The sequence below is a fragment of the Bacillus rossius genome, chromosome 2 (genome assembly GCF_032445375.1).
Source record: "Bacillus rossius redtenbacheri isolate Brsri chromosome 2, Brsri_v3, whole genome shotgun sequence".
Classification (NCBI taxonomy): Eukaryota; Metazoa; Arthropoda; class Insecta; order Phasmatodea; family Bacillidae; genus Bacillus; species Bacillus rossius.
In genome coordinates this window covers 70,887,954-70,912,544 of record NC_086331.1, presented here as the reverse complement: position 1 = coordinate 70,912,544, position 24,591 = coordinate 70,887,954, and the positions used below count along the sequence as shown (strand labels likewise).

Sequence of the window (24,591 nt, the reverse complement as noted above, 5' to 3'; positions counted from 1 at the left end):
CAGAAATACTCCGAGAAAACCAGTAGAAGTCTCTCTAGGAATGACCTGAAGCACACGGAGATAACCAACCAAATACACACTTAAAAATTAAGCTTTTAGACAATGAAGAAGCTTCAATGTGAACGATTACGAATTCTTACAGTTATCCCGTTTAAAACACTGACTTCTACGATAATGGCGACAGTGACTGTGAAACTGGTGACAAGACTAAACACTCTATAAAATACTTAAAGCTGGCAAGATCGGAGACTGTTTGAAGCCCTGAGACAAAAAAAATATATTGAACGAGGTCATAATATAATTTTTTTCTATCAAGTGTGGCCGGTGTGGCTACTTAGGTTTATTTATAATTTAAATTTTTGTTAAATCTCCTGTTTAAATTATTAAATTGTATTTCTTATTTAATTTCATATCCATTATAGGTTATTATTCTTTATTTGTTTTATATTAATTAGTATTACGATTTAGTGTTCAAGTTTTGCTACTTGTTTATTGCCGCTGGGGAGAGCGCTGGCGGGGAGAGGCCACCGAGGTGACGTCATGCGATGGCAGCGCCGCGCGATGTGTGGATGCACGGCGGACTGCTGAAGGCAGGGGAGTTCGTCTTGAAGTGCTGAGGGTGGAAGCACGGAGGCACGGCGGCGCCCGGCCGTGCCCAGCGCCGAGGACCTGAGTTGCGGCACCATGCACCAGAACGACCAACAGCAAAAAACTAAGGTACAGCCTTGTCCCCGAAACATTGTTTAAGGCCGAGAAGTGTGGCCCGAAGATGGTGCAAGCCTTTGTTGGTTAAACAAAAAAATTGCTAAAATTCTGAGAATGAAGCGACTGAATTTTTTGCCTTATTTGATTTGTGGTTCGGGTCCTCATTTGGGGGAACAGCGTGAGTTCATCGTGAGTCTCCTCTTGACGCTACACTGCGTATTAAGTGTGTAATTTCCGTCAGCCTTCGTTTTGACTTTATTTTGCTCAGAACTTTGTTGGTCACTTTAACTTTGAAGCGAGTTGAACATTTTGGTAGATACGCCAGCCTACATTATGCCCTTTTTGACCTGGATGGATTAGCGGGAATAGCATACGAAGTTTTAGCAGTCATTACAGTTTTCATGGACGTTTCACGAAACTGGAACATTGGAACTCTTATTGATAAACTTCATTAAATTGAAACCTCTCCCCAGCTACGCCTCTACGAAAGTATAAACCATTAATTGGTATATTATAAGCTGCGCAGCGTGTAAGTTATTCAGACATTTTAGTGGAATAGTATAAAATTTATTTATTTATATAGATATTTACTCTATTATTTTTTTTATAAAATATATTCTGTGTTTAGTTATATTAGATGTTGAGCGCCTTTTACTTGCTCTTTTGTATTATGTATTGTACACGATTACCGTACAAATAAATAAGAAGAATTTGGGGATTTTCAAAATCTTACATATTTCAAAAGCCCATTCCTTGAGGTCTGGTTTAACTTTAGTTTTAAACTTTATTTATTTTGTTTTTGTCCGACACTTCAACGGTGGACGGTGCCATCGTGCACGCCGATAAATACACGAATAAGATTTCATACTTTTTTTGCTGTTGTTTATTTTTATTTGACCGCCCACAGAGTGTCGGGGACGGGCTCTTTCCTTGCTCGCAGCGGACGGAAGATCTTCACAAGCTTATGAGGATCTCTGGGATGATAGTGTTCTTAAAATTGTTAACATAACTTTCCAGGAAGATGATGATAGCACAAGAGATTGATTATAGGTCATGGGAAGATCCTAACACATTAGTCGATCGCCTGGGACTGCTGATGGCATCGATTAGTGGAGGAAACCACTCGCAACTTAACGAAGTAAAATTCATACTCAAAGAACTGAAGAAATTTTGTTACATACAATAGTGGCTGGTTTTACCTGCATTTGTATGAAAATTAAAAAAGTTGTATTTTGAATCTTAAAATGATTGTTTTATTTATCGATTTTTGATTTCTAAGTCTGAGTTCTCAAGACTGAGATTTCAATGTGTGGATTGCATGGTCATTGCATGTTCGTTGTGTAAATTACATGTATAGTTTACTTAATGTTTATTGCATGTTATTTGCATGTACAGTATGTTCATTGCGTGTCCTGTGTGTGTCCTGTGTGTCTATTGCATGTCCATTGTATTTCAAGTGTGTTAATTACGCATCTATTGCGTGTCTTGGATGTGTGTATTGTGTGTTTATTGTGTGCTAACTCCTTTCTCGTCTGTCCGTTTGTTTCATGTGATGTTGATGTTTTATTAGTTATGTATTGTAGTGTTTAATATATAATTAATCAATTTAATTAACTCTGTTCTGCTTGGTATCAAACCAAAAACGTAAATCAATAATCAATTTAATAAGAGATTTTGATTATTCATGGAAAATTTCCCGATATTATATGTCAATAATTACGTATTTCCAAGATGGCGGCCATATAGGCTTACTGGAGGCTGGTATATGAGTATTTTAAGCAGCTTTTAGAATTTTGAACATGATTTATTAAATAAGTGTTTTTTTGCCTAGAATAAATATTTTGCATCTGTCAAGGATCGAAGCAATCACTGTAATCGGTTGACGCATTTATAATTTAACGGGTGATTTTTGATAAACTTTAGATTTTTTTCGAATTTATAGGTCAATTGTGACAGCACACTCTAGCAGACTAAAACAGTATGTTGGTACAAGATGGAGTTCTCCAGCATACAATAAAAAAAATGGCTGCCACGGTTACATACTGGCTGACCTATTAACTGCCTTGGCATTAGTGGTGGGAGGTTTTTCGGCTGGTGTCTGCACTGGAGGAAGGATCTGTCGCCCTTTCTATTCGAATGACCTCGCCGGTTTCCAACCAATGTCTATATTTTTTTTTTATTCAATTTTATCGTTTATTTTTTTATAAATAATACAACATTTCCTAAATTTGTAGCTTAAAAGGCATAGAATTTCAATATGGTGACCGTAACTAAAATTGCAACAATGTTGGTCACGGTCAAAGCTCCCTACGAGAGGGGAATTTAGACCTCAATGGAGAATTTTCAAGCCTCTGTCATTTTTTGTGGACTAAAACTGGAAATTTTCCCTCAATTAGGAATTCTTCAATCGAAATAGGTTAATTTATAGTTTTAATTTTTTGGCATATTTTTTTAAGCTGGAATTTTGGCGAATTTTGGCGAATTTTTGCCAAATTTCGAAGGTGAAGTTCTTCCAAGAATCCGCAATGATGTCATAATTCAAGATGGCGAACATCGGTTCCAGCTCCACGAATTAAAACCAGGCGCAGGACCACCATTTATATACTACTCACACTTATACACACACTTAACAGGCGTCTTCTGGTAGCAATCACGAGAGACCTACCACATTCCAAATTTCACTTAATTCTGAAACCTGAGGAAGCCTACTGCAACGCAGATAAGAAAACGTCAGTACTCACTACCTTTACTATGTGGTTCAGCATCAAAAAGCGGTCGCCTTTAAATGTTTAAGTTCTTTGTTACGATTTCCAGGAATAGTTGTCCACCTGTTCCTAGACTGGCATAGAAGCAGTCTCTGATGCCTGCAATAGCCGATAGTGGCCTACCTCTCAGGTTATCGTATATATTATAATCTTATTATTTTGAGCACAACTGGAAAATAAAAAACCGTAATTAAAATTATTAATGTAAAAAATTGGCACTCTTTAGCTTTAGGAGTGTGGGCATTAAATATTTATCCACCACTCTGTCCACCGATCTAGCGTTGCTTGCGATCAAGCTCATTATACTAGTTTTTACAGCTGATGTAAGATTTTGTAGGGAAATGTAGTTATATGCATATTTATAAGGTATAAAATCATTTCAAACATTACAGCATTGAGAATACCCGTCACTATAAATCTTCTTCTGTTTCCTACTTAAAATTGTCGTTACAACCTTAACAATAACAAATATAATTTTTTTTGGGAATGGCTGATACATATAAACATTTACACATACCGACTTAAATAACACTAATATACTAAAAAAATTAAATTAATATTGTCATATGCTGCAGTAAATACTTACGTATTGTTGGTAGAACTGGAGGCAGTAGCGAACTGTCAGACCCCCGACACTTCCTTACATTCCCGAGACAGGAACCCACTGCGCTGTGTTCTTTCTGTTTCGATGGCACGTGAGTTGGACTTTCAAAAGAATCCGGTGCCGAGTTCGTTTGTTTCCGCATGAAAAACCTTCGTCTCTTTTCAGCTGGCTTCAAAGGTATGGATATTCCCGTGTAAGAAGCTTCAGTCATTTGCCGACCCAAAGAATTTCTCACAGTTGCTGCACGGCTATCGTCCATAGACCACTGGTGCTTTAACTTCGGACGACTCCATATTTCAAACTGGGTTGGTCTCGTTGGTCCTTCAGTTATAGTATCACGATTTTCATCATTGTCGAATGATTCTGCTTGAGGTTTAGCCGTGTGCGTTGTGGCTGCATTACTAGTAGTCATCGATGTTATTTCTTTGTGTGGTGATATGGATGGTTCAGGAAAAATAAGTTCTCCTCTTATACTTAAATTATCTTTTGAAATGCATAATAAGTCGTCACTGGTTGCTGAGCATTCAACCCTCGTTCGGTTTTTTATTTGTGATAAAGATGTTTCAGGTAAGGCTAAGTCACCACAAACAATAGTCCTTTTACACTGATTTTCTAAAGATTTTGGAGAGAGAATAGGAAAATTTATAGCACTGCTGTAAGGATATGTATCTAGGAATAAATTGCTCGGCTGTTTATTTTTCGTTGGACAAGAAAGTTTTGGTGACAAAGGAGGTCCAGGAATTTTTGGGATTACTGAATTTTCAAGGAATGCATTTTCAAACTCTTTCGGTGATGATGGATTGGAAAATCCCGGGGAAACTGGAAGAACAAATAGCGAAGAATTGTTACAGAACATTGGCTCGAGAGTTCTAGGAGTAGTCGGTCTTGATGTCTTTGGAGATGGTGGTGGTCCAGGTATTTTTGGGATTATTGATATTTGGGATACACTTGGTGTCATACTTATCTGTATTGATTTCATTGGAGAAGCATCTTGAACATGAGAACCAGTTACACATGTTGTATTTGGTGTTACATTTGTAACAAAAACTGGGGAATATAAAGAATAGGTGGTTGAAGTTTCTGGTGTGGAAGGGGCAGAAACTCTAAATGTTTGTGGACCAGGTATTTTGGGAATTATGTCATTCGTTTGTAGAGTATTTTCTGAACAATACCTCTGCTCACTCACTAAAGCTGAACTAATTAACTGTGTGTTTTCTTGGCGTAACTTTGACACCATGGGGCGTGGTATTTTAACTGACAGAGAAACTTTCCTCTGAGTTTTTACGGTTGAAATTTGAAGGTCTTTCATCGTTGAAGAACTGTGTATGTTAAATGGAGCTGAGTTAAGAGAATCCAGTGATCGTGATCTCTGGGTCTGGAAGCACGTTTTCGTGTCCTTGCTGTCCCAAACCACTGAATTTTCTGATTCATCAAGTAACGAAAGCAACGACCCGCCCAAATCAGGCGAAGGCGGGTGGTCTTCATCAATGAACGCTCTTGTCGCATGGTCAGGCCAAGTGACAGAAAGCGATCTTTGGCTAGGAACAAATCGCTGTTTCAAAGCTTTCGCTCTTGAAGAAATGAATGACATAGTTCTCAGAAGTGTTCTTCCATCATGAGACTCCATTTTCTGTATCTGAAACTGAAAAAAAAATAAAAATTAATTTCGTCTTGAATTTTTCATTTTTAAAAGTGCTTCTTATAAACTAAATTCATGATTTACAATAATTTCATGGTCATATGTCATTGCTGGTTTACACTGGATGTCATATAAAAACCTCAAAAATGTGGTGATTTCTTGGAGATTTTCCTGTGACAATTGGTTTACACTAGTAATCTTGTTTCTCCATTAAATTATTTTTATTCAATATTTCGTATTACAATAATCATTCAAAGAAATGTTTTTAATACACCTTCACCAGATGGAAAATTCAGTTTTGACATGGGCCTGTAACTTGTATGCTTGCGTCAGACATGTTAAACATTTACACTGTCACAAACAAAAATATATTACTTTACATCAAACCTTACTCTAATATTCACAACAGAAAATAAGTATATTTCAGTGGTCAGCTATTTTGAAAGTAGAACGTTCAATAAGAGATTATGTCGAGGAGCGGCTTGTCTTTATTTTCTGGCTTGACAGGGTGTATGCGTTGAATTCTATGGAGTTACAGGCTATGACTTTTTTCCAAAGGTTTGTTTCAGAAATGTTTAGATAAGAATGAATGGATCGTGTAAAATTTTCATTAATCTAAATCTTCTTTGTTGCAAAAAATATTAAAATATGATTATATTTTTTGATAGATTTCAATAATGATGTTAAAAGTTTAAACAATTGGTATTTAATTCTTTTTGACTTATAGCTGTGAAAATGGTTTACCTTCATTTTAGGTTATAAGGAAATCTTATCTTTAATCAGATAATCTGCCAAAGTGGAGAAATTTGCATGTCTATTTGAAATTAAATGAAATCAATGGCCATAACACATCTCTTCTAGATCATTAATGACGATGACAGGCTATGAGATGTTAAGATAAGAATGGAGCATTGTCTGAATAAATTAGTTGGGGAGCCAGCAGTACCCCAAGAAAACCCACTTGCTGACGGAAATGTCCCCCGCGTATACCACTTGTCATTTCTAAGTTATGCAGATACCTAAGCCATGTGTTCTATACCATACTCGATTAGAGGGGGCGAGAATAAGGGTTTTAATGGTTGTCGTATATGGAAATTGTTCTGTATGGAATATAATCAGCTATTTTGGTTGCTATTTGTGGTGAAAATTGGTATGATTGATTGATATGTCCTTGATAATGAGACTCAAGTACACATATTGCCTTGCTTTAGGAGACATACTTAACTCAAGGCACAGGAATTATAATTGTAAATTTCATGACGATATGCACATCTCTCTGTATACATTTAATGACAATCTTGTGGTGAAAATACATTTTATTTGTATATTGTATCCTCTGTTGGCAGTGTATAACTAAGACATACCACAAAAACTGGTAAATAAGCTGTTGTATCACGGTGCTTTAAAGACCAATAACATTTCACCCTGGTTTCCAAGTGTAATAGTGATGTATAATTTAGACTCGGGTGATACCAGTTGTGTTAATGTATTCACAAGGACTGGGGACTACAGAGGACTCGAAATTAACAATACACAAGCTACAAAATAATAAAGATTATTATTTGCATTTATGTTACAGTACATAAACCTCTACGTTTGTTTGAAACTTCCATTCTGAACTTGCTGTCATGATCCTCCTATTTCCCCCTTATAGAGCCCACATTGTAGTTTCGTATGGCTCACATAACCTATCTACGAACCGACATCAAAAGGTCATTAATAGTAAACCCAGAATTATTTAAATATATCTAGCATTTAAAACATTTAAAAAATATATTTGAAACAAACACGCTTTGTTTTTTTTTATTAAATGATGTTACAGTTCAATTACTAGACCAAGAACAAGTAAAAGGTCTAACATAAAAGTTAAGACAAACACATTAAGTGCTCTTAAAACAGTCTCGATTAGACGATCCACAGGTTATGGCAGCACAAAGTCAAGATCAAATTCTTTCTATGGCAGTCTTCAACTAGTTTTCGGAAAATATGCCTCTTTAAAAAATAGTACCTGCTTAAAAGCGGATTTCCTCACGCCACTGGCAAATGTGGTTTAAATAAGAAATGTTACTCGCCTTTCAATGTCGTCGCCAATATGACGGATGGCTTGATAGCTTCTGCGGACATAGCGGGCAGCATCTCGAGTCGCTCGCTTCATGTGCGTAGCTTGAATCTCGTCGTGAAAGACCTACCTGGATCCTCATCGTTCCGCGGGCTAACATCTGGGCTCGCTCAGCGAGAAGTTACTTGCCCATCGAGCTGATACTTCTTTTTCAGGTAGTAGTATATAAATGTATGTATTGGTACTGGTTTCGGTGCATGGAGCTGGAGCCAATGTACACCATCATGGATTGTGATGTCATGGTGGCCATCTCGGATGACCGAAATCTTGACCCCAAATGCTATCATGGATGACCTTGACCCTGGCCACCATTTTGGATTCCACCAATATGAATTCTGATTTCATGGCCACTCATTTGTTTTCTAGAACTCGCCATTATTTTAAATTCTGCCATCTTAGATTTGTCATCATGGATTCTATCTTTTTGTTTGACAAAACTTTCCACCATTTTGAATTTCGCCAATTTGAATTATATCACATCAGCCATACTGAAGAGCCATGATTATTATCAAAAAATATAGTAAATTTTGAAAATATATACCAATTATTTTAATAGGTAACAATTTTGATAACATAAAAAAACACATTTAAGTTATTGACCTTGGAGATCTCGGTTTGAACATGGTGAGGGCAAAAATGCATAATCCTTCCATTATTGTGGGTCCTAGCAGATGAGGAATTTATATTATGCCAACCAGTATGACATAATTTCGGCCATTTTAGATCTGCCATAATGGTTTTGTCTTCTATAGTTCGCTGCCGTCATCGAGGTTTATTTTTTACTCACTAGAGTGCAGTATAGTCAATCACCAGCTCGTCAGATATCGTATCAACCACCATCATGTCGACAAACTTGACCACCATATTGAAAATCTGTAACTATCAATTAAAATATCTGGAGAGCTAATAAAAATCATCTCAAAAAGTTAACTTATAATATAAATATTGTATCGATCAATTTTAATTCCTTATTTTGGCCTTGGTCGATTCCAAAAAATGTTATTTTAGCTTTAAAATATTTATACATTTAACTTGCACTTCAGTTTCACATTTTACCACTAATTCAAAGTCCCAGGTTAAAAAATGAAACCCATTTTAAAACATATTTAATAAGATAAATTCTTCATTACTACAAGCATAAACAAAAAAAAAATTGTCATGTCCTGCGTTTGGCCTCAGCCCCTTGTGCGAGTGCTGCATGCACATCCCTGAAACGAACATGGCTGCCCCAGACACTGCAAGGTAATTTTACCTAATATCTATGCCCAAGTTAGTTATCCTGTAAGATGGTGATGCGCCCAGCACCAATAGATGGCGCCTGCTGCAGAATGTAAATAATTGGGATTCATTGTGGCATTACTCAGGGAAGGAGTGGGCTTCCGCTCGTGTTGGGAGAATCCCGAGATTCCGAAATCAGCATATTACCAGGACAGTCAGTGACATATTATAGAACATGTTACAAAGGCCAAATCTGTAAATATTGACTGTAATGATAATGTAACCGACTTGTATATAAGCGTGGCTTGCGCTGTACCATTCAGAGATCCTTACCCCAAAGAAATCTGGGGATTCAGGGTGCTATTGGTTGTGAAAGCTTATATTTACTTTTCTATTTCAGTGCGGTTTTCTGACAATTTTCTTTTGTTTCAGCATGCAGTGCAACTGCGGACTTTAGCTTAGCTGTGTTTTGTTCAGTGCTCTTGTAGTTTATTTAGGTTTAGTAGTGACTTTGTTTCTGGCGCCGAACCCTCTTCGGGTAAGGGGGCGGACTGCTTGAGGTTTGGAATGGACCCAAGCATTAGTCCGCGCCCATCCCGAGCAGGGGGAGGACCGAAGTCTTCGACCGAGGCCAGAGAATCGGATAGGTCGGGCAGATCGTCCAACCGTTCCGATAGTCGTAGTCGTAAGACCGGTGCTTTTGACCCCGCAAGTGCGCACTTGCAGTAGGGAAAAGCCTCCGCTCACAAACCCGACTAGACTCGAACCTTGTTTCACTTAATGTTCGGAAGCAACGCATGACCGGACTCTCCCCTAGTGGACACACCAGCTCTCCAGAGCTGACCAGTGACATAGATTCTGCTCGTCCGAAGCCCCAGGCTATACAGGATGCCCCTCCAGGCATATCTGCTGTGCGGCTCATCCCTGAGACGCCACCTACTCAAGTGATAGATGTCGCTCCCACCCAGGGTGATCGTACACTGCTAGATAAAACAATTTGTTGCGGGCTCGTATCCTCTCAGCCTCACCCTGTCGCTTAGTCTCACCTAGAGGAACAGATGGATGACTCCTCCCGACATTGCGCCCCCTCATCACGACTGTTCGACAGTCGGTTCAGCATCCTCACAGATTTTGATGATGGTGGCGATATGTCCACCGTAGGTTACGCAGCCGACTGGGCTTCCAGTCGTGACGATCTCAACACTGGCTCTCAGCACATCAAAAACCCCAAGCGCAAACCATCCCCCAGATAGTCATTCTCCGATGACTCTTACACGAGGGCTTCTGCCTCTCAGGGCACATCTCGTCCACTCAATCTCCAGAGGAACACCACCACTCAACCACCAAACCAAAGCCAGATAAGTCTTGGCCCTATTCGCACCGAGCCCCCTTCTCGTATTGGCCCTACTCGCACCAAGCACCCTTCTCGTCTTGGCCCTATTCGCACCGAGCACCATCATCGGCCACCGAAAATTCCCTCGATCTACTGTCGCGGGTCACTGGGCGACAAGCCCATGGTGTTCCTTCGCTCTTTGGAGCAACAGTCGGGAACTTTTCAGGTGCTCCAAGCAGGGAACAAGATCCGATTCGACCCCTCTACACCTGCAGTTCACACAAAACTTCTTCAGCTCCTTATTGATAAGGGAATGGAACCCTTTACCTATCCAATGATGTCGGCCCGAAATGTGAAGGCATTATTTCGGCTGCCCCAAGGACTCGACAGTCAAGACATTGCGGATAGCCTGGCCTCCCAGGGCTTCCGCGATGCCAAGATCCGGAAACTGGGTGACCCCAAAATCACCCGATCACCGAGATACATGCCGCTTTACTTAATAACCCTTGAGGGCCGCACACAGGAACGGGAACTACATGCCATTCGCCACATCGGCCCCTTTCTGGTGAAAATGGAGTGCTACACCCCAAACAGCCCTACTCAATGCTTCAACTGTCAGCGGTATAGTCACTCAGCCCGGGCTTGCTACAGGACGCCTCAATGTATGAAGTGTGCCGAATCCCTCCTTAGCAAGGACTGTCCTCACCCACCGGACTGCACCCCTAAGTGTCCTAACTGCAAGGGCCCTCATGTGGGTTGTGCCCTCGAAGACATGCTTGGAAACAGCCAAGCATTAAGACACCGCCACTTGCATCGAGCTCCCAAGCTTCTATCTTTAAGACCTCAGATTTTCCAGCCATACCATCAGCTTCATTCCCTGGCGAGGCACCTCTGATAACTCGCACTTCATCGCATTCTCGAACCACGGTCAAGGGACCTCCGCCACCTGAGTCTCCTGCGGTGCAACGACTTCCGTCGACTTCCGGTCTAGAGGCTCCGAAGACATTTGCCGCCAACCTTCGGCAGACCAGCAATGTACCTACCCTTGACACTACTCAATTGACTACTGCTCCGATCTCCGACATGTTTACCTTCATGCAGGAACAGTGTCAACTACTAGACACTTTCCATGTGTTCTTACCCATTGTGAGCGCGGCAGTCAACTGCCTGCACTGTGCGCGTACCACCGGCGAGAAATTCCAGATCTTGTTCGAAGTGCTGTGTTCGTTCTTTGATGGCAACACAGCTTAAGGTTGCCACCTGGAACATGTGCTCTCTCGCTTGTAAGATGGGGGATCTTCTCGAACTGCTACAAACTCGTCACCCCGACATCGTAGCCCTCACCGATACATGGCTCAGCCCACAACATCGACTGTCACTTCCCGGCTACACCATCTATCACAAGGACTGTATTGACCGAGGGGGTGGGGTCGCACTACTCGTGCGTTCCTCTCTCCGGTTGCCATGCCATTCGGCTGTCTCCTCTGGACACCGTCGAGGCTTTTGCCATCCGCCTGCTGGATGTGCACACTCCGATCACCGTCGTCACAGCCTATTTACCACCTGGGCATCGGTTTCCCATCGCGGACATGGAATCCATCCGGCACCTGGACCAGCATGTTCTTTGGATGGGGGATTTTAATCCCACACACCGCCACTGGGGCTGTCCCACAACCAACCGGAGAGGTGCCCATTTGTACTCCTACCTACGTCTCACACCGCTGTGCATATTTCCCCCGCAAGAGCACATATACTATCCAGCGGCTGTCACCCGCCGACCGAATATTCTTGACTTTTTCATTACCACCAGCAACCTCATGATCACTGATCTTACCGTTGTGCGTGTTGGTACTTCGGATCACTATCCAGCTATCGGCCACATCCACTTTCAACCTCTTTTTCATCATACACCCCCCAGGTTCAACTTCCAGCAAGCTAACTGGCGCCAATTCCAGCAGCTCATAACGCGCGAATTAATCCTGGACTTCTCCATCCGTACTCCCCGAGATCTGGACCTTCGGGTCTAACAGTTAGTGTCAGTGATCAAATCTGCAGCAGCGGCCTCCATCCCCCTGAAGGACTCTGCGGTGCACGACAACCCCCTCCCGCCTTATTTGCGAACACTACTGGACATTCGTAACTGCATTCGCAGACTCTGACAAGGCACATGGGACCTGCTCCACAAGCATGGTTACAAGATTTTGCGGTCACGCTGTCGAACTCTGTATAAGCGGTTGTGCGCTCTAGAAGAAGAACGCTGACTTCGTACTATCGCTCGCAGGGGCGATACAGTATGGGCCTTCGTTCGCCACCTCAAGGCCTCCACACCAGAGGTGCCCCCGCTTACCTCTGGCGGATGCACTGCAAACACTGCAGAAGAGAGGGCAGATGCGATTGCAGAGCATCTCGCAACCCCTTTCGTGCTGCACCCATGCCGCTTTTATAATCCTCATCATCATTGGATGATACACTGCATGCTGCCGAACCGGGGCTCTCACTTGCGCTTCCACCATTGGCCCCTACACCGGACATTAAGCTTGTCACCCCGCGCGAAGTTCAGATGGTCATTTCGGGCCTGTGCACTTCGATGGCCCCGGGTTGGGATGATATTCCCAATGCTCTTCTGGTGCATCTTCCACGGGCTGGGATTGTGTATCTCATGGAACTCTTGAACAGCCTGATAGTGCTCGCAGTGTACCCCGCTGCGTGGAGGACTGCCGTCGTTGTGCCAATCCCCAAACCGGGCAAACCCCCCGAACTACAGGACTCTAATATACCGATATCTCTTCTCTCGTGTCTCTCGAAGATCGCTAAATGGATTCTCTACAATCGTCTTTCCACCATGGTGCAAGAGAAACAATTACTGCCAAACTTTCAGTTTGGCTTCACGTCCAACCACTCCACGACCCATGCTCTCGCTCGTGTGAATAGAGTTATTCGTACCGCCTTCAACAAACAGCAGCGGTGCGGCTTAGTGCTGCTGGACCTCAAGCGTGCGTTTGATTCCGTTCACCACGGCATCCTCATTGCGAATCTGATGGCGGCAGCCATTCCCCACCACCTCCTAAGGCTTCTTCATTCTTTCCTCTACAGCCGCACCTTTTGCGTTCTAGTGGAGGACTGCATATCTCGACTGCGCCCCATTGCGGCCGGGGTCCCACAAGGATCACTGCTCAACCCGCTCCTATTTGCTCTTTTCATTCACCTCATCCCTGTCCCGAGGTTCACGACAATCACGTTGTATGCAGACGACACGGCCTTGATTGTGCGCAGCGACACAGGTGAGCAACTCAGTTATCGCCTACGCACTGCCTTCGGGACCGTCAGATGCTTCTTTATATCCATCGACATCACACTCAACACCAGCAAGTCAAAAGCTGTGTATTTCTGTCGCCTACGGGATGACCACATGCAATAGATTACACTCGGTGCTGCTGACATTCTTTGGCAGTCTACTGCCAAATACTTAGGAGTCATGCTGGACTCACACCTCCTCTACGACACCCACATCAGGATCGCAAGTGGTAAGGCGAAGGGCGCCCTCCACGCCCTCGCCCCGGTACTCAAGCCTGGCAAACCACTACCGTTGCCACTACGCGTGAACCTTCTTCTGCTTTACTTTGTACCGCTTCTCACTTACGCTGCCCACATTTGGACTACCGCCAGGCGAACTGCCTTTCACCCTCTCTACGTTTCTTTCTCTGCCACTTCGGCTTCTCCTCAGACTGCCCCAGCGAACTCCTCGGCGCATTTTGTTAGAAGAGGCGAACATCCAGTGCCTCCCATACTACCTTCGTCATCAAGTTGGCCGCTTCGCCCTCCAACTTCCTGCCCACCACAAACCCCTCATTAGGGCTTTATCCGTACCTATACCTGGCAGTAACATTACTCCGTTTACAGCGGACCACCTCCAAGAAGATTACCAGGTTCAACTACACGACTAGAAGATTGGCACTCAAAAAGCTGGAACCTCAGGTTTATCCCACTCATCAAGACACCTGATACCAGGAATATAGTGTTCACCCACGCCACCTAAAAAAGGATGAACACTGGAACCAATGAAAAATGGTCCCAATGAATTATTAAAGGATTTCCCCAACACTTTTTACAGTCCGTAGCACCATACCTTGTGGGAATGACTGACAATCCTATCAACCTTTAGTCTTAGACATAACATGCCTCGTACTAATGAAGGCAAGCCAAAACAAAAAAAGCAGAATTCTTGAATTTGGTGTGGTGCTTTCTTCTCTCCTCTCTCCTTCCTCTGGAGTGGCTTTCGGGATTACGCTCTGGAATCCTTTGCTGGAGTGGCCCAAGGGATTATGCTCTGGTATCCCTCTTCCCCTGGAGCGGCCTCTCAAGGATTATGCTCTAGGACCTTCCTCCTGGAGCAGCCTTTCGAGGATTACGCTCTAGGTCCTTTCCCCCCTCCTCTTCCTTGTTCCCTGTCCAGTAAGAGGGCAGGCTGCGGCCCCTCTTTGCCAGGCTGACTGCCCAACTACAGGAGCTGTTCGGCAGTGACGACTGAGGACGTCACACCCTGGGGGGAATTCACCCCACCTCAAGCCACTCCAGCACCAGATGCTGTTGTCGGGACACGTCAATTTTTGCGCCCAACGTGGGGCCTGTGTCAGTCGAGATAGGCTGAGGACTCCGACCTACCACAGCTAGATCTTCTCATCACAGCCATAGCAACTTCCACTTCCAGGAGTGCAGTTAACACCTGGTGGTGCCCAACCCATCTGAAAGATTTCTTCTGGATCCTGTGCAGCAACTCGCTGCAGTGCACCAGATGGACCAAGCATTCCTTGTGTATGCTGCAATGCCCAGTTTCACCTACAATGCCTTGGTTTCATGGAACAAGTCATTTAACAGGCATATATCTACATATGCCAGCCCTGCAGACAACTTATGGGGGAGAAGAAGCCAACAGTTCCAGCTCCCCGGTGCTGCATTGCGCCGAACTGCCCTGGGACAGCCCTAGTCCTCGTCATTAGCCAGGCCTGCCATCGCGACTACTATCTCGCCTGTCTAGGCTGGGAAGATACACCACTGAACCTTGCTGGGATGTCATTTACCTGCATCAAGTGTAGAGTTAATCCCACTGCACCTTCAAGTACAATATCTGCAAGTGCACCTCGGCCCTTTAGAGATCAGGTTCATGAGAACCAATGGGAGCAAGCCCTATGGGCATATGCAATCCACCCCACCGAATGGGTGGACCGGATAGGTCCATTACTACTTGGGGAAGCCTCTAGATGGTGGAATAACAATGAAGGGCTGTATGACACCTGGGAAGAGTTCACAGGGGGCTTCCTGAACTATTTTGGAAACCAGCCAAGACTGGAAAAGCTTACCGCCCAATTATATGGTACCAAACAATGGGAAGGAGAGGATGTTGAAAGTTTCTTACTACAGAAAAGGAAACTTTATAAGAGGCTACACCCAGGGAGGGACCCAAATGAATTTCTCCTTACCTTATTGGAGCTGGTGCGGCACAACCTACAGCCATTTCTGCGGCATCCGCCTCCCGAAAATTTATCCGAACTTATGGTTCAAGCCACTGCCGTGCAGCGAAACTGTCTCGAAACTAGGAGCACTGTAAAAAGTAAACCGTGGTCACCAACAACCCCGGTACAAGAATATGCTACCCCCAACAAAAGATTGCCAAAGTTTTGGCACTGTCCTAAACAACACTTTCACCAAGACTGCCCAGTGCTCCACTGCAAACAGTCTGAAAGAAATAGCCTCAACACAGTAGACCCATGGAAGGAAAAAGTGGTGCCAACGTGTCCTACCCCTACACCCAAGGTAGAAGACCTCAACTCCCAAGATCGGCACGAAAGTAGATCGACCTCGAGCATTATGTGCATACAGCACAACCCACAACAAGAACTGCCAAGAGTCAAGATGCAACTGGACTCACAGCCCCTTCAGGCCCTTGTAGACTCGGCCGCCACCACTAATTATGTGCGCGAGAGTGTTGTGCAGATACCAGGGACCCCTATTAAGTCCCAACCCCAAATGGCCCAGCTTGCCACCCAGGGATCCACCGTGACCTTACTGGGCAATGCCGTGGTACAATGCTGCATAGCCGATATGGAGATGGAGATCGCATGTCTAGTCGCAAAGGACCTTCAAGAAGAACTCGTGCTTGGCCAAGATTGGCTCATGTAGCAGCAGGTGACATTGGACTTCGAAGATAAAACAATACACTTCGGACGAATGTCCCGCCGAACTCTTAACTGGGACACCAAAGGAATGTGTGAGCCAAACGCCCCTAATCAAAGTGGTGTTAACCCTAATCCTGGAATCTGCACGGAACAACAAAGAGCCCACCCTAAGGCTGTGTTGGCGCAAGGGGACCAGCAACCCCAAGAAACTCCTTCCCCATGCTCTGCAACAACCAAGCTAAATCAAAATAACTCAGGCAGTGGTTTTCAGTGGTGCCAGAAAGGAGAATCCCCAAAGGGGAAATCGACCATGCAGTCATGGAGACAGCCTCTGAGCAGCGCCTTCATAAAGGCAAGATGCAACTTGAATAAAGAGTCCTTTCAAGACCGAGGAATATGGATTCCCCAGAACAGGATTCACCTGCAGCCATGGAGATGGAAAACTGACTTGTTCAAACCACCGAACCCCAGGAACCTACTAGCCCCTCTCCACCAGGACAAGACCTTACCTTTAGGACCCTACGACCATGGGAACAATTGGTCAGACCGGCCCGTTACCAGCTAACCTCAGCATAGTGCAGTGGCCAGTGTAGGGGGGTCAGCTCTGGGACTGAAGCCCAGGTTACTGACCTCTGGCAGGTGCGACGATCCAGGCCGAGGCCACAGAGGGAAGGGGCGAATTGTCATGTCCTGTGTTTGGCCTCGGCCCCTTGTGCGAGTGCTGCATGCCCATCCCTGAAACGAACATAGCTGCCCCAGACACCGCAGGGTAATTTTACCTAATATCTATGCCCAAGTTAGTTATCCTGTAAGATGGTGATGCGCCCAGCGCCAATAGATGGCGCCTGCTGCAGAATGTAAATAATTGGGATTCATTGTGGCATTACTCAGGGAAGGAGTGGGCTTCCGCTCGTGTTGGGAGCATCCCGAGATTCCGAAATCAGCATATTACCAGGACAGTCAGTGACATATTATAGAACATGTTACAAAGGCTAAATCTGTAAATATTGACTGTAATGATAATGTAACCGACTTGTATATAAGTTTGACTTGTGCTGTACCAGTCAGAGATCCTTACCCCAGAGAAATCTGGGGGAATAAAAGTAGAAGTCTTGAATTTGGTGTGGTACTTCCTGCTCTACTCTCTCCTCTCTCTCTTCTTCCTCTGGAGCGGCCTTCGCTGGAGCGGCCCTCGGGATTACGCTCTGGCATCCCTCTTCCCCTGGAGCGGCCTCTCAAGGATTATGCTCTAGGACCTTCCTCCTGGAGCAGCCTTTCGAGTATTACGCTCTAGGTCCTTTCCCCCCTCCGCTTCCTTGTTCCCTGTCCAGTAAGGGGGCAGGCTGCTGCCCCTCTCTGCCAGGCTGACTGCCCGACTACAGGAGCTGTTCGGCAGTGACGACTGAGGATGTCACACCCTGGGGGGAATTCACCCCACCTCAAGCCACTCCAGCACTGGACGCTGTTGTCGGGACACGTCAAATTATTGAAGTTTTTATCAATTATCGATTACTTCAGTCTTCCTGGTGTGTGATGCAAGGCCTAACTTTCCTTGGCTTTTTTTTCAGGACAGTTACACATGACAGTCTATCACCACTCATGTCACACAGCTGAGAGATTTCTTATTCGTTTAGAGGAAGTGATATTCTACACCATGTTTTGCACTAAACGTGTGCACATACATCATACAACAGAAGATACTTTTTGTTCCTATTGAATGTATAACCAGTCCTTCACAATTCTTGATATGCCTTTTCAAATTTCTGTAGTACATATACTGGCTACAACACACATTGCAATGTTATTTATCACATTTAGAGTTAGTACTAAAATCGTTTATGATACACCCACTAAATTTCAGGTTTCTGATGGTGTCACGGTAGTCACAGTAATATGATGGAACACCGCTTTATTTTCTTCCTTGGTTATCGATGTCACTACTGCTGCTGATGAAACTTTAGCTGTTCAAGTCTCCAGCACTGTTGAGATGGTAGGTTAGTTTTGAACTGTTACATGCAAGCAATCCATACTCGTCCACATCACTGACATCAGGAACTCTTTTGACGATGGAATCGACACAGACGTTGTTGTAGGAGATGGGTAAGGCTGAACCAAAGAATCTTCAATTGCTGATAGTACAGTTGCCATCGAGGTCTTCTTCGTTAATTCTACTGCAGCTATCAACTATGAATAACTGTCATGATGTCTAGCATGGACCACATTGGTAAAACGTTTTGCCGCAGAATTTACTATCTGGTAATTGCTTGCGAGTAACTGTGCCTAAATAGAGCCCAATGCATATTTCATTATTATCTTTTAAGTTATATTGGAATTCAAACATTCATGCATTTAAACAGTTTTCTTTGTAAATTATTCTAACTGTGGCATGTGCCACTTTGGTAAACATATTATTTATTTTTTTGCATTTAAATTTTTGCATGTTATTCTTCAAGATAGGCTACCATTAATTATGTTTATATTATGCAGGTTGTTTTTAATTGTATAATATTTTTATTGTTTAGTATGAACATTTAGTTTATTATTCTCGTAAATTTAGCTGTAAGACCTGGTTAGGCTGGCTATACAAATTTGAGAAAACTATAACATTCCAAAGACTTGTAGAGTTAGGATATAATTTTAGTTTATTTTAATCATTTTTATTGCTTTAGTTTTAAGTATTTTTTACCATTTTTTTAAATGGGCAACGTAAAACGTACTTTCTGGGTATGGCTTATAATACGTTGGTGTGTGGTTGAATAAAGCAAGACAGAGACTTCTTTCTGTGGCGCACGAATATAGTGCCGTGTGCAGACCGATCGGCGTGCCGTAACAGTCTTTAGTAGAGGTGGGTTGTTACAGCAATTTTCGGTATCTGTTCCAACCTGTTACTGATACAGTAATATACTAGTTACAAGTAGCTGATACTTCTGTATCAGCTAGACCAGTAAGCATTCTCGTTACAGGTTACACATCCTCCGTGCCGTCATCACCAGTGTTAAAAGGTATCGGCGTTCTCTTTCCCCATCTTACGTAATCTGCATCCCCCCTTCTCTTCGTAATTCTTCATTCCCCTCTTTTCGACGTTAAAGGAGTATTTCTCACTCTCTTCCAACCTCCCCTCCCTGTTCTTACTTCTCTCCAACAGTAAAAAAAAGCTCCGCGTACGCAGACCGTGTGACCGTAAGGAGAATCTGATACATTATTTATCACACCCGGTAATTCTCTACCTCTGTTACTCTCATGCCCGCCTAATACAGCCAGTATCAATCAGTTCAATATTCACTGCAGTTCGTCCTGGCCGTGTATTACCACCACGTTCATTGTTGCGGGCTGTCATGCTTTGTAGTTAGTATCTTTATAGTAAAATAAGGAATGGATAAGTGCAGGAAAAAGACTTTATTTGTGTGGAATTTTTTCACGGAAAATAATGAGTTTGCTAAGTGTAATAAGTTTAAACATTAACTGAGTTATAAAGCAATACTATTTGTTAAATAGTGACTGAACTTGCAAAGTGTTTGTTTTTTTATCGATATTGGCACTGCTATCTGCCTGATGTAACTCAAATGTATATTGATATAGTATGCTCACTAATGTACCTATCTGTATTTTTATTTTTAATTTTTGATCAAATTGTAATCTTTTAATGTATGAAAACACTAGTTACTAATTGTTTTCGAAAAAAGAAAGTCCATATGTTGATTACATCTGTTTTAGGGTCAACTGAGAATTTATTTGCATTTTCATTGTTGTTAGGTGCACAAATATAAATATTATATCTTTTATTAATGTACTTTTTAATATTAAAATTTCATTAGTTTTATTATTGAACGAGACGGTGTTTTAGCTTTGCTCCCTAGATCGTAGATCCACATTACTATCACCTAAGGATGATGGATCTAGAACCAGTGTCCTTGGTCTTGTATCGCTATTAGCGTACTAACTATAGTCTTCAGTCTTCGCAAGAAGCACGCACTGCGCACTGAGCGTACTTTGATTTGGGACAATAAACAAAACCCCTCGTAACAATTTCGCTCTGGGCCTCTCCTTCAACGCCTTCCCCTGCGCTTCCTCCCCTATATTCTTACCCTTCTTTATCCCTTATTCGTCGTGCCACTCCCTCCCCTTTCACAAGCTCCGCCCAAGTGACCGTCATCTGCGATCGGGTTCTGCGCACATTGGCCGTGGTGTTGTTCAAGGCGAATTCTAAACTGATACTAAAGTACTTGATACTTGTACTTGTACTTGTACTCGTTTGCAGTACCTGAAACAGGCGTGTATCAGTTACAAAGTAGCAAGTTGAGACTCTGCGACCCACCTCCAGTCTTTAGTCACCGGGAAGGCAGCAGTGAGGAAAGACCTCACGCGCGAATTGCGCGCGAATTATGACGCGTTTTATAGCCATTCCGCGGATGTATTGTTATTTTTACAGCACGTGAAGGGCCCGAGAATTACTTTGAAGTGTTTGAAGAAGTGCAGTAGATTTAAGATGTAAATACGATTTTACGAATGCACGAGGCATGTGGTGATCGGGCGTGCTACAGACAATTTGGTGGTTTGCAATTCGCTTGCAATTTCTGGGTCTGTTCGTCGTCAACCGTCAACTGTCAGCTACAAGATACTTCCTTTTATGTGAAAGGCAAGGCTGTGTTTTGTTCGGCAAGTAGTAAATTTTCGAGATGCAATTTTATGACCTACTGCATGGATCGTAAGCGCGGCACACAGCGCATTTTCAAGTAAGTCACCCGCCCAGTCGCGATAAAACATTTAGCACGACACCAGGCAGTGTGTTTATACGTCGGAATAAGAGTAACATTTTTTTACGCCCACCTATGTTCACGTAACAATCTTGTAGTGACATTTTGCCGAGGCGAACTGAGATGGTGGTTTTCGGCCGTATTATACTGCGGGACTCTTAAGTCAATTTTTAAAATGGTTATCTTTTTTACATTGACCAATGTTTGCGTAAATTTAAACAGGCTGCCCACGAAATGCATTTGAAACCATAAACTTTGTATAAGAATGATCTGAGAGGTACGTCGGAAAAAAACTATAATAAAATATTTTTTTCAATATTATTATATAATTATTGTGCTGTATGAAATGTTTAAATTTAAATTATTTTAATCATTGTATTATTTAATATATAGTTAGATAATATATATTAAGATTAGTTAAGAAACCATGCACGGAATATTTCATGGTATTTGTTAATAGTATAAAATAATAATTATTAATATTTTTTATTTCAAATGTTTGAATTTTTTTTAAATCATGGTAAAATCGTCAATTTGTAACAAACTGCAGGTTATTGCAATTTATGAAGTAAACGGTCATGTACGGAGTGAATTTAGTGACCATATTAAAAGCAGCAAAAAGTAAAACATATTTTCTTTCGCTAACACCTGTTACTTGGACCTCCTTAAATTTTGTCAGTACATTGTTTTTCTATGCTCACGGATTTGCAAAATAGTTAGCAGCTATCATGATATTCGCGATGTTTTACGAGTAGATGTTTATTGTGATTTAAGATTTCAATATTTTGGTTGCAGCGTGTAAATGTGACTGCTCCTAGCAATTCGTGGGGAATGTCACTGCTTTCTGAAATCGCGGGGGACAGTGGCTGCTTCTTTCGTGCCTGTGAGCATAAGTTGCTTTGGTAAAATAATTTCCACAGTGACTACACTGGTGTGCCAAACATGCCAGTGAACTTCCGTTGTTCACTGTTGTCACCAAGGTTGCTGTATTCGTTTCTGTTGCCGGAGACACTGCACAGTCCTCGAGCGACGGAACATGGTTGGCGATCTCTGCAGCTGGTGTCACCATTGCCATCGGGATTTCGGAAACCACTAGTGTTGCTGCCATCAAAGTTTCTCTAAAGAGATGTTAGATCTTCCATCAAAGTTGAGATTAGAAATACCAAACACCAACTAAATCTTAGGAAACATCTTAAGAAAGCCTTTCCACAATGCACAGCAGACAGTGGAGAACTCAGGGTCTTGTCATCGGGGCTCTACTTATACCTATACCTACAGTCGCTGGTGTTATATATAATTTAAAACTGTGCCTATTTTAAGAGCTATAGTTAAAAATAATTTTTAGGGTAGTTAAGACTCAAAAAATAAACATACAAAATCAAATTATTTAAATTAATAATAAACACTAGTCACACATAAATATTATATTAAGGACTTTAGCATTTTCATAAGCAGAGTATTAAACGCTGCATGGACTGTCTCGATGACTCTAGCTACTGCCTCGTCGACTCTAGCTACTGCCTTGTTGACTACAGTTACTGCTTTAAATACTTCTGTTCCAGCTGGTTTGCTGGCCTCGGGCTCAGGAACAGAGGTATCCGACTGGTCAACCTCGATAATAATATCGGTTATGACTACTTCGATGAGACATGGGCCACTATTTCTGCTACTTCTATGCGACATCGCTTTGACTCGGTGCTTCTTGGGACAGAAACACTGAGAGAGCACTCATAAAACGAATGTGTCCTCCGTCGTTTGGACATCTGTGTAGAGGCATCGCATGTCGTTGCAAAAACTCTTGACAGTACAGTTTTGTGTTTTACATGCAGACGAAACAAATTCTTCTACGATGTTTGCTGAAAGGATCGTATGTATTCTTATGTGATAAATGGCACAGTTTCCAGGTTCACATTCACAACAATCTTGCTGCTGCTGAGTTGGTTCGTTGGGCAGAGGAAAGTGCGAAAACCGCCAGTTCCCAGCGTCTCCATCGCAGGTTTCCGTATATGTGCATCAATATCAAGCATCCCATTAGCTGTACTCGACACTGTTAAAGCTAGGTCTTACGCTCACAGGCACGTTGCACGATGAAACGAAAACATATTCTTGCAGTTCGAACGACAACTTAAGACACGAACTGCTGCATGCATTTAGATATACAAGAACTGTGCAGGTTCAGACAAGTCTACTAGCACTCGGAGAACCATTTCCACATTAGCAGCGAGTTGCTTCAGGCACAGGTTCTTTCACATTTCATCCCTTCCCAAATGTGAGGTTGCTGGCCATACATTGCACTAATCTTGCGCAGGGAAGGCCAGCTTTAGTCAGTCTGCAAGTATAAAATTTATCCTGCTCCATCGCAAAACTTGTTATGTCATTTCTGTTGTTAGAGCCTGGTGATGTAATTGTTGCCACGGGGATTCTGCATTAGTCATTTTCAAGAGATTTTTCACGTGGTTGTATGGAAATTACCCTTATCCCACTTCAGTCTGTGATAATAAATACACAAAAATTCTTTGGACAGTTAAATATTTTCGTCTATTAGTTTCCCAGGATACACAGGACAGAAGGTTTGGGTTCGAGTTCTGCCATTTTTTTCGTAGGTGACAGTAATCTCCTTGAGCACAAATCTGTTTTGGCTCTGGAAATCTTGATAGTTACATTACATTAAGACACAATAAATACTAGGTAATAACTAAATTAAACTCGCAAATCAATATTTATGAGACAATTTTAACAAGTTTGTCTCAACAATTGTACAATGGAAGTCGTTTGTGAAGTATCAGAGAGAAAGCATAATTGTTTGGTGGAATATTTCCACTTGTCCATATCTCGATCCTACAGTCGATGATGTTTTAATTTATTCGATCATCCTGTTTGGAAACATCCAAAACCATTAGCGGAGCCTTCTTCTTGAAACTGTCTGAACTAGGTATCGGGACGTTTGTGACTATAGTACGTTTGCTGGAACTTGGTTAACATTTAATAGGCAAGAAGAAAAATTCTATTTTCAAAGTCCACGTTAATGCCAAATACGGGTTGCTTTCTCTGTTTAAAAATAATTTTACATTATTTTTGGCAGTTATCGAACAAAAGCAGCTCACTCCAGTCTGAAGCCCCAAGCAAAGCCTGAATTTACTAAACAGTTAAAATACTGGCTTTGAGGCAAGCCAGGATACAATTCCAGGCTCAAGGATCGGAATGGTACGTTAATGTTCTTGCCATTTTCTACGTTCAACATCTGTGTACCTTCGACTGCGCTCACTTGGAAGGAAAGTAGC

At 42.6% G+C, this 24,591-nt stretch overlaps 1 protein-coding gene across 1 annotated transcript in view; it reads right to left on the bottom strand.

Annotated features, from left to right (window-relative positions):
• Window positions 1-538: 538 nt before the first annotated feature.
• LOC134528903 (mucin-2-like) overlaps window positions 539-24,591 on the bottom strand; it is a 91,359-nt gene continuing 67,306 nt past the window's right edge. The window contains exons 2-3 of the mRNA XM_063362569.1: window positions 4,678-5,716; window positions 539-669 (exon numbers count right to left, since the gene is read on the bottom strand). Of these exons, the coding sequence (XP_063218639.1) occupies window positions 539-669; window positions 4,678-5,701 (1,155 nt within the window). The 5' untranslated portion in view covers window positions 5,702-5,716. The remainder of the gene's footprint in view (window positions 670-4,677; window positions 5,717-24,591) is intronic.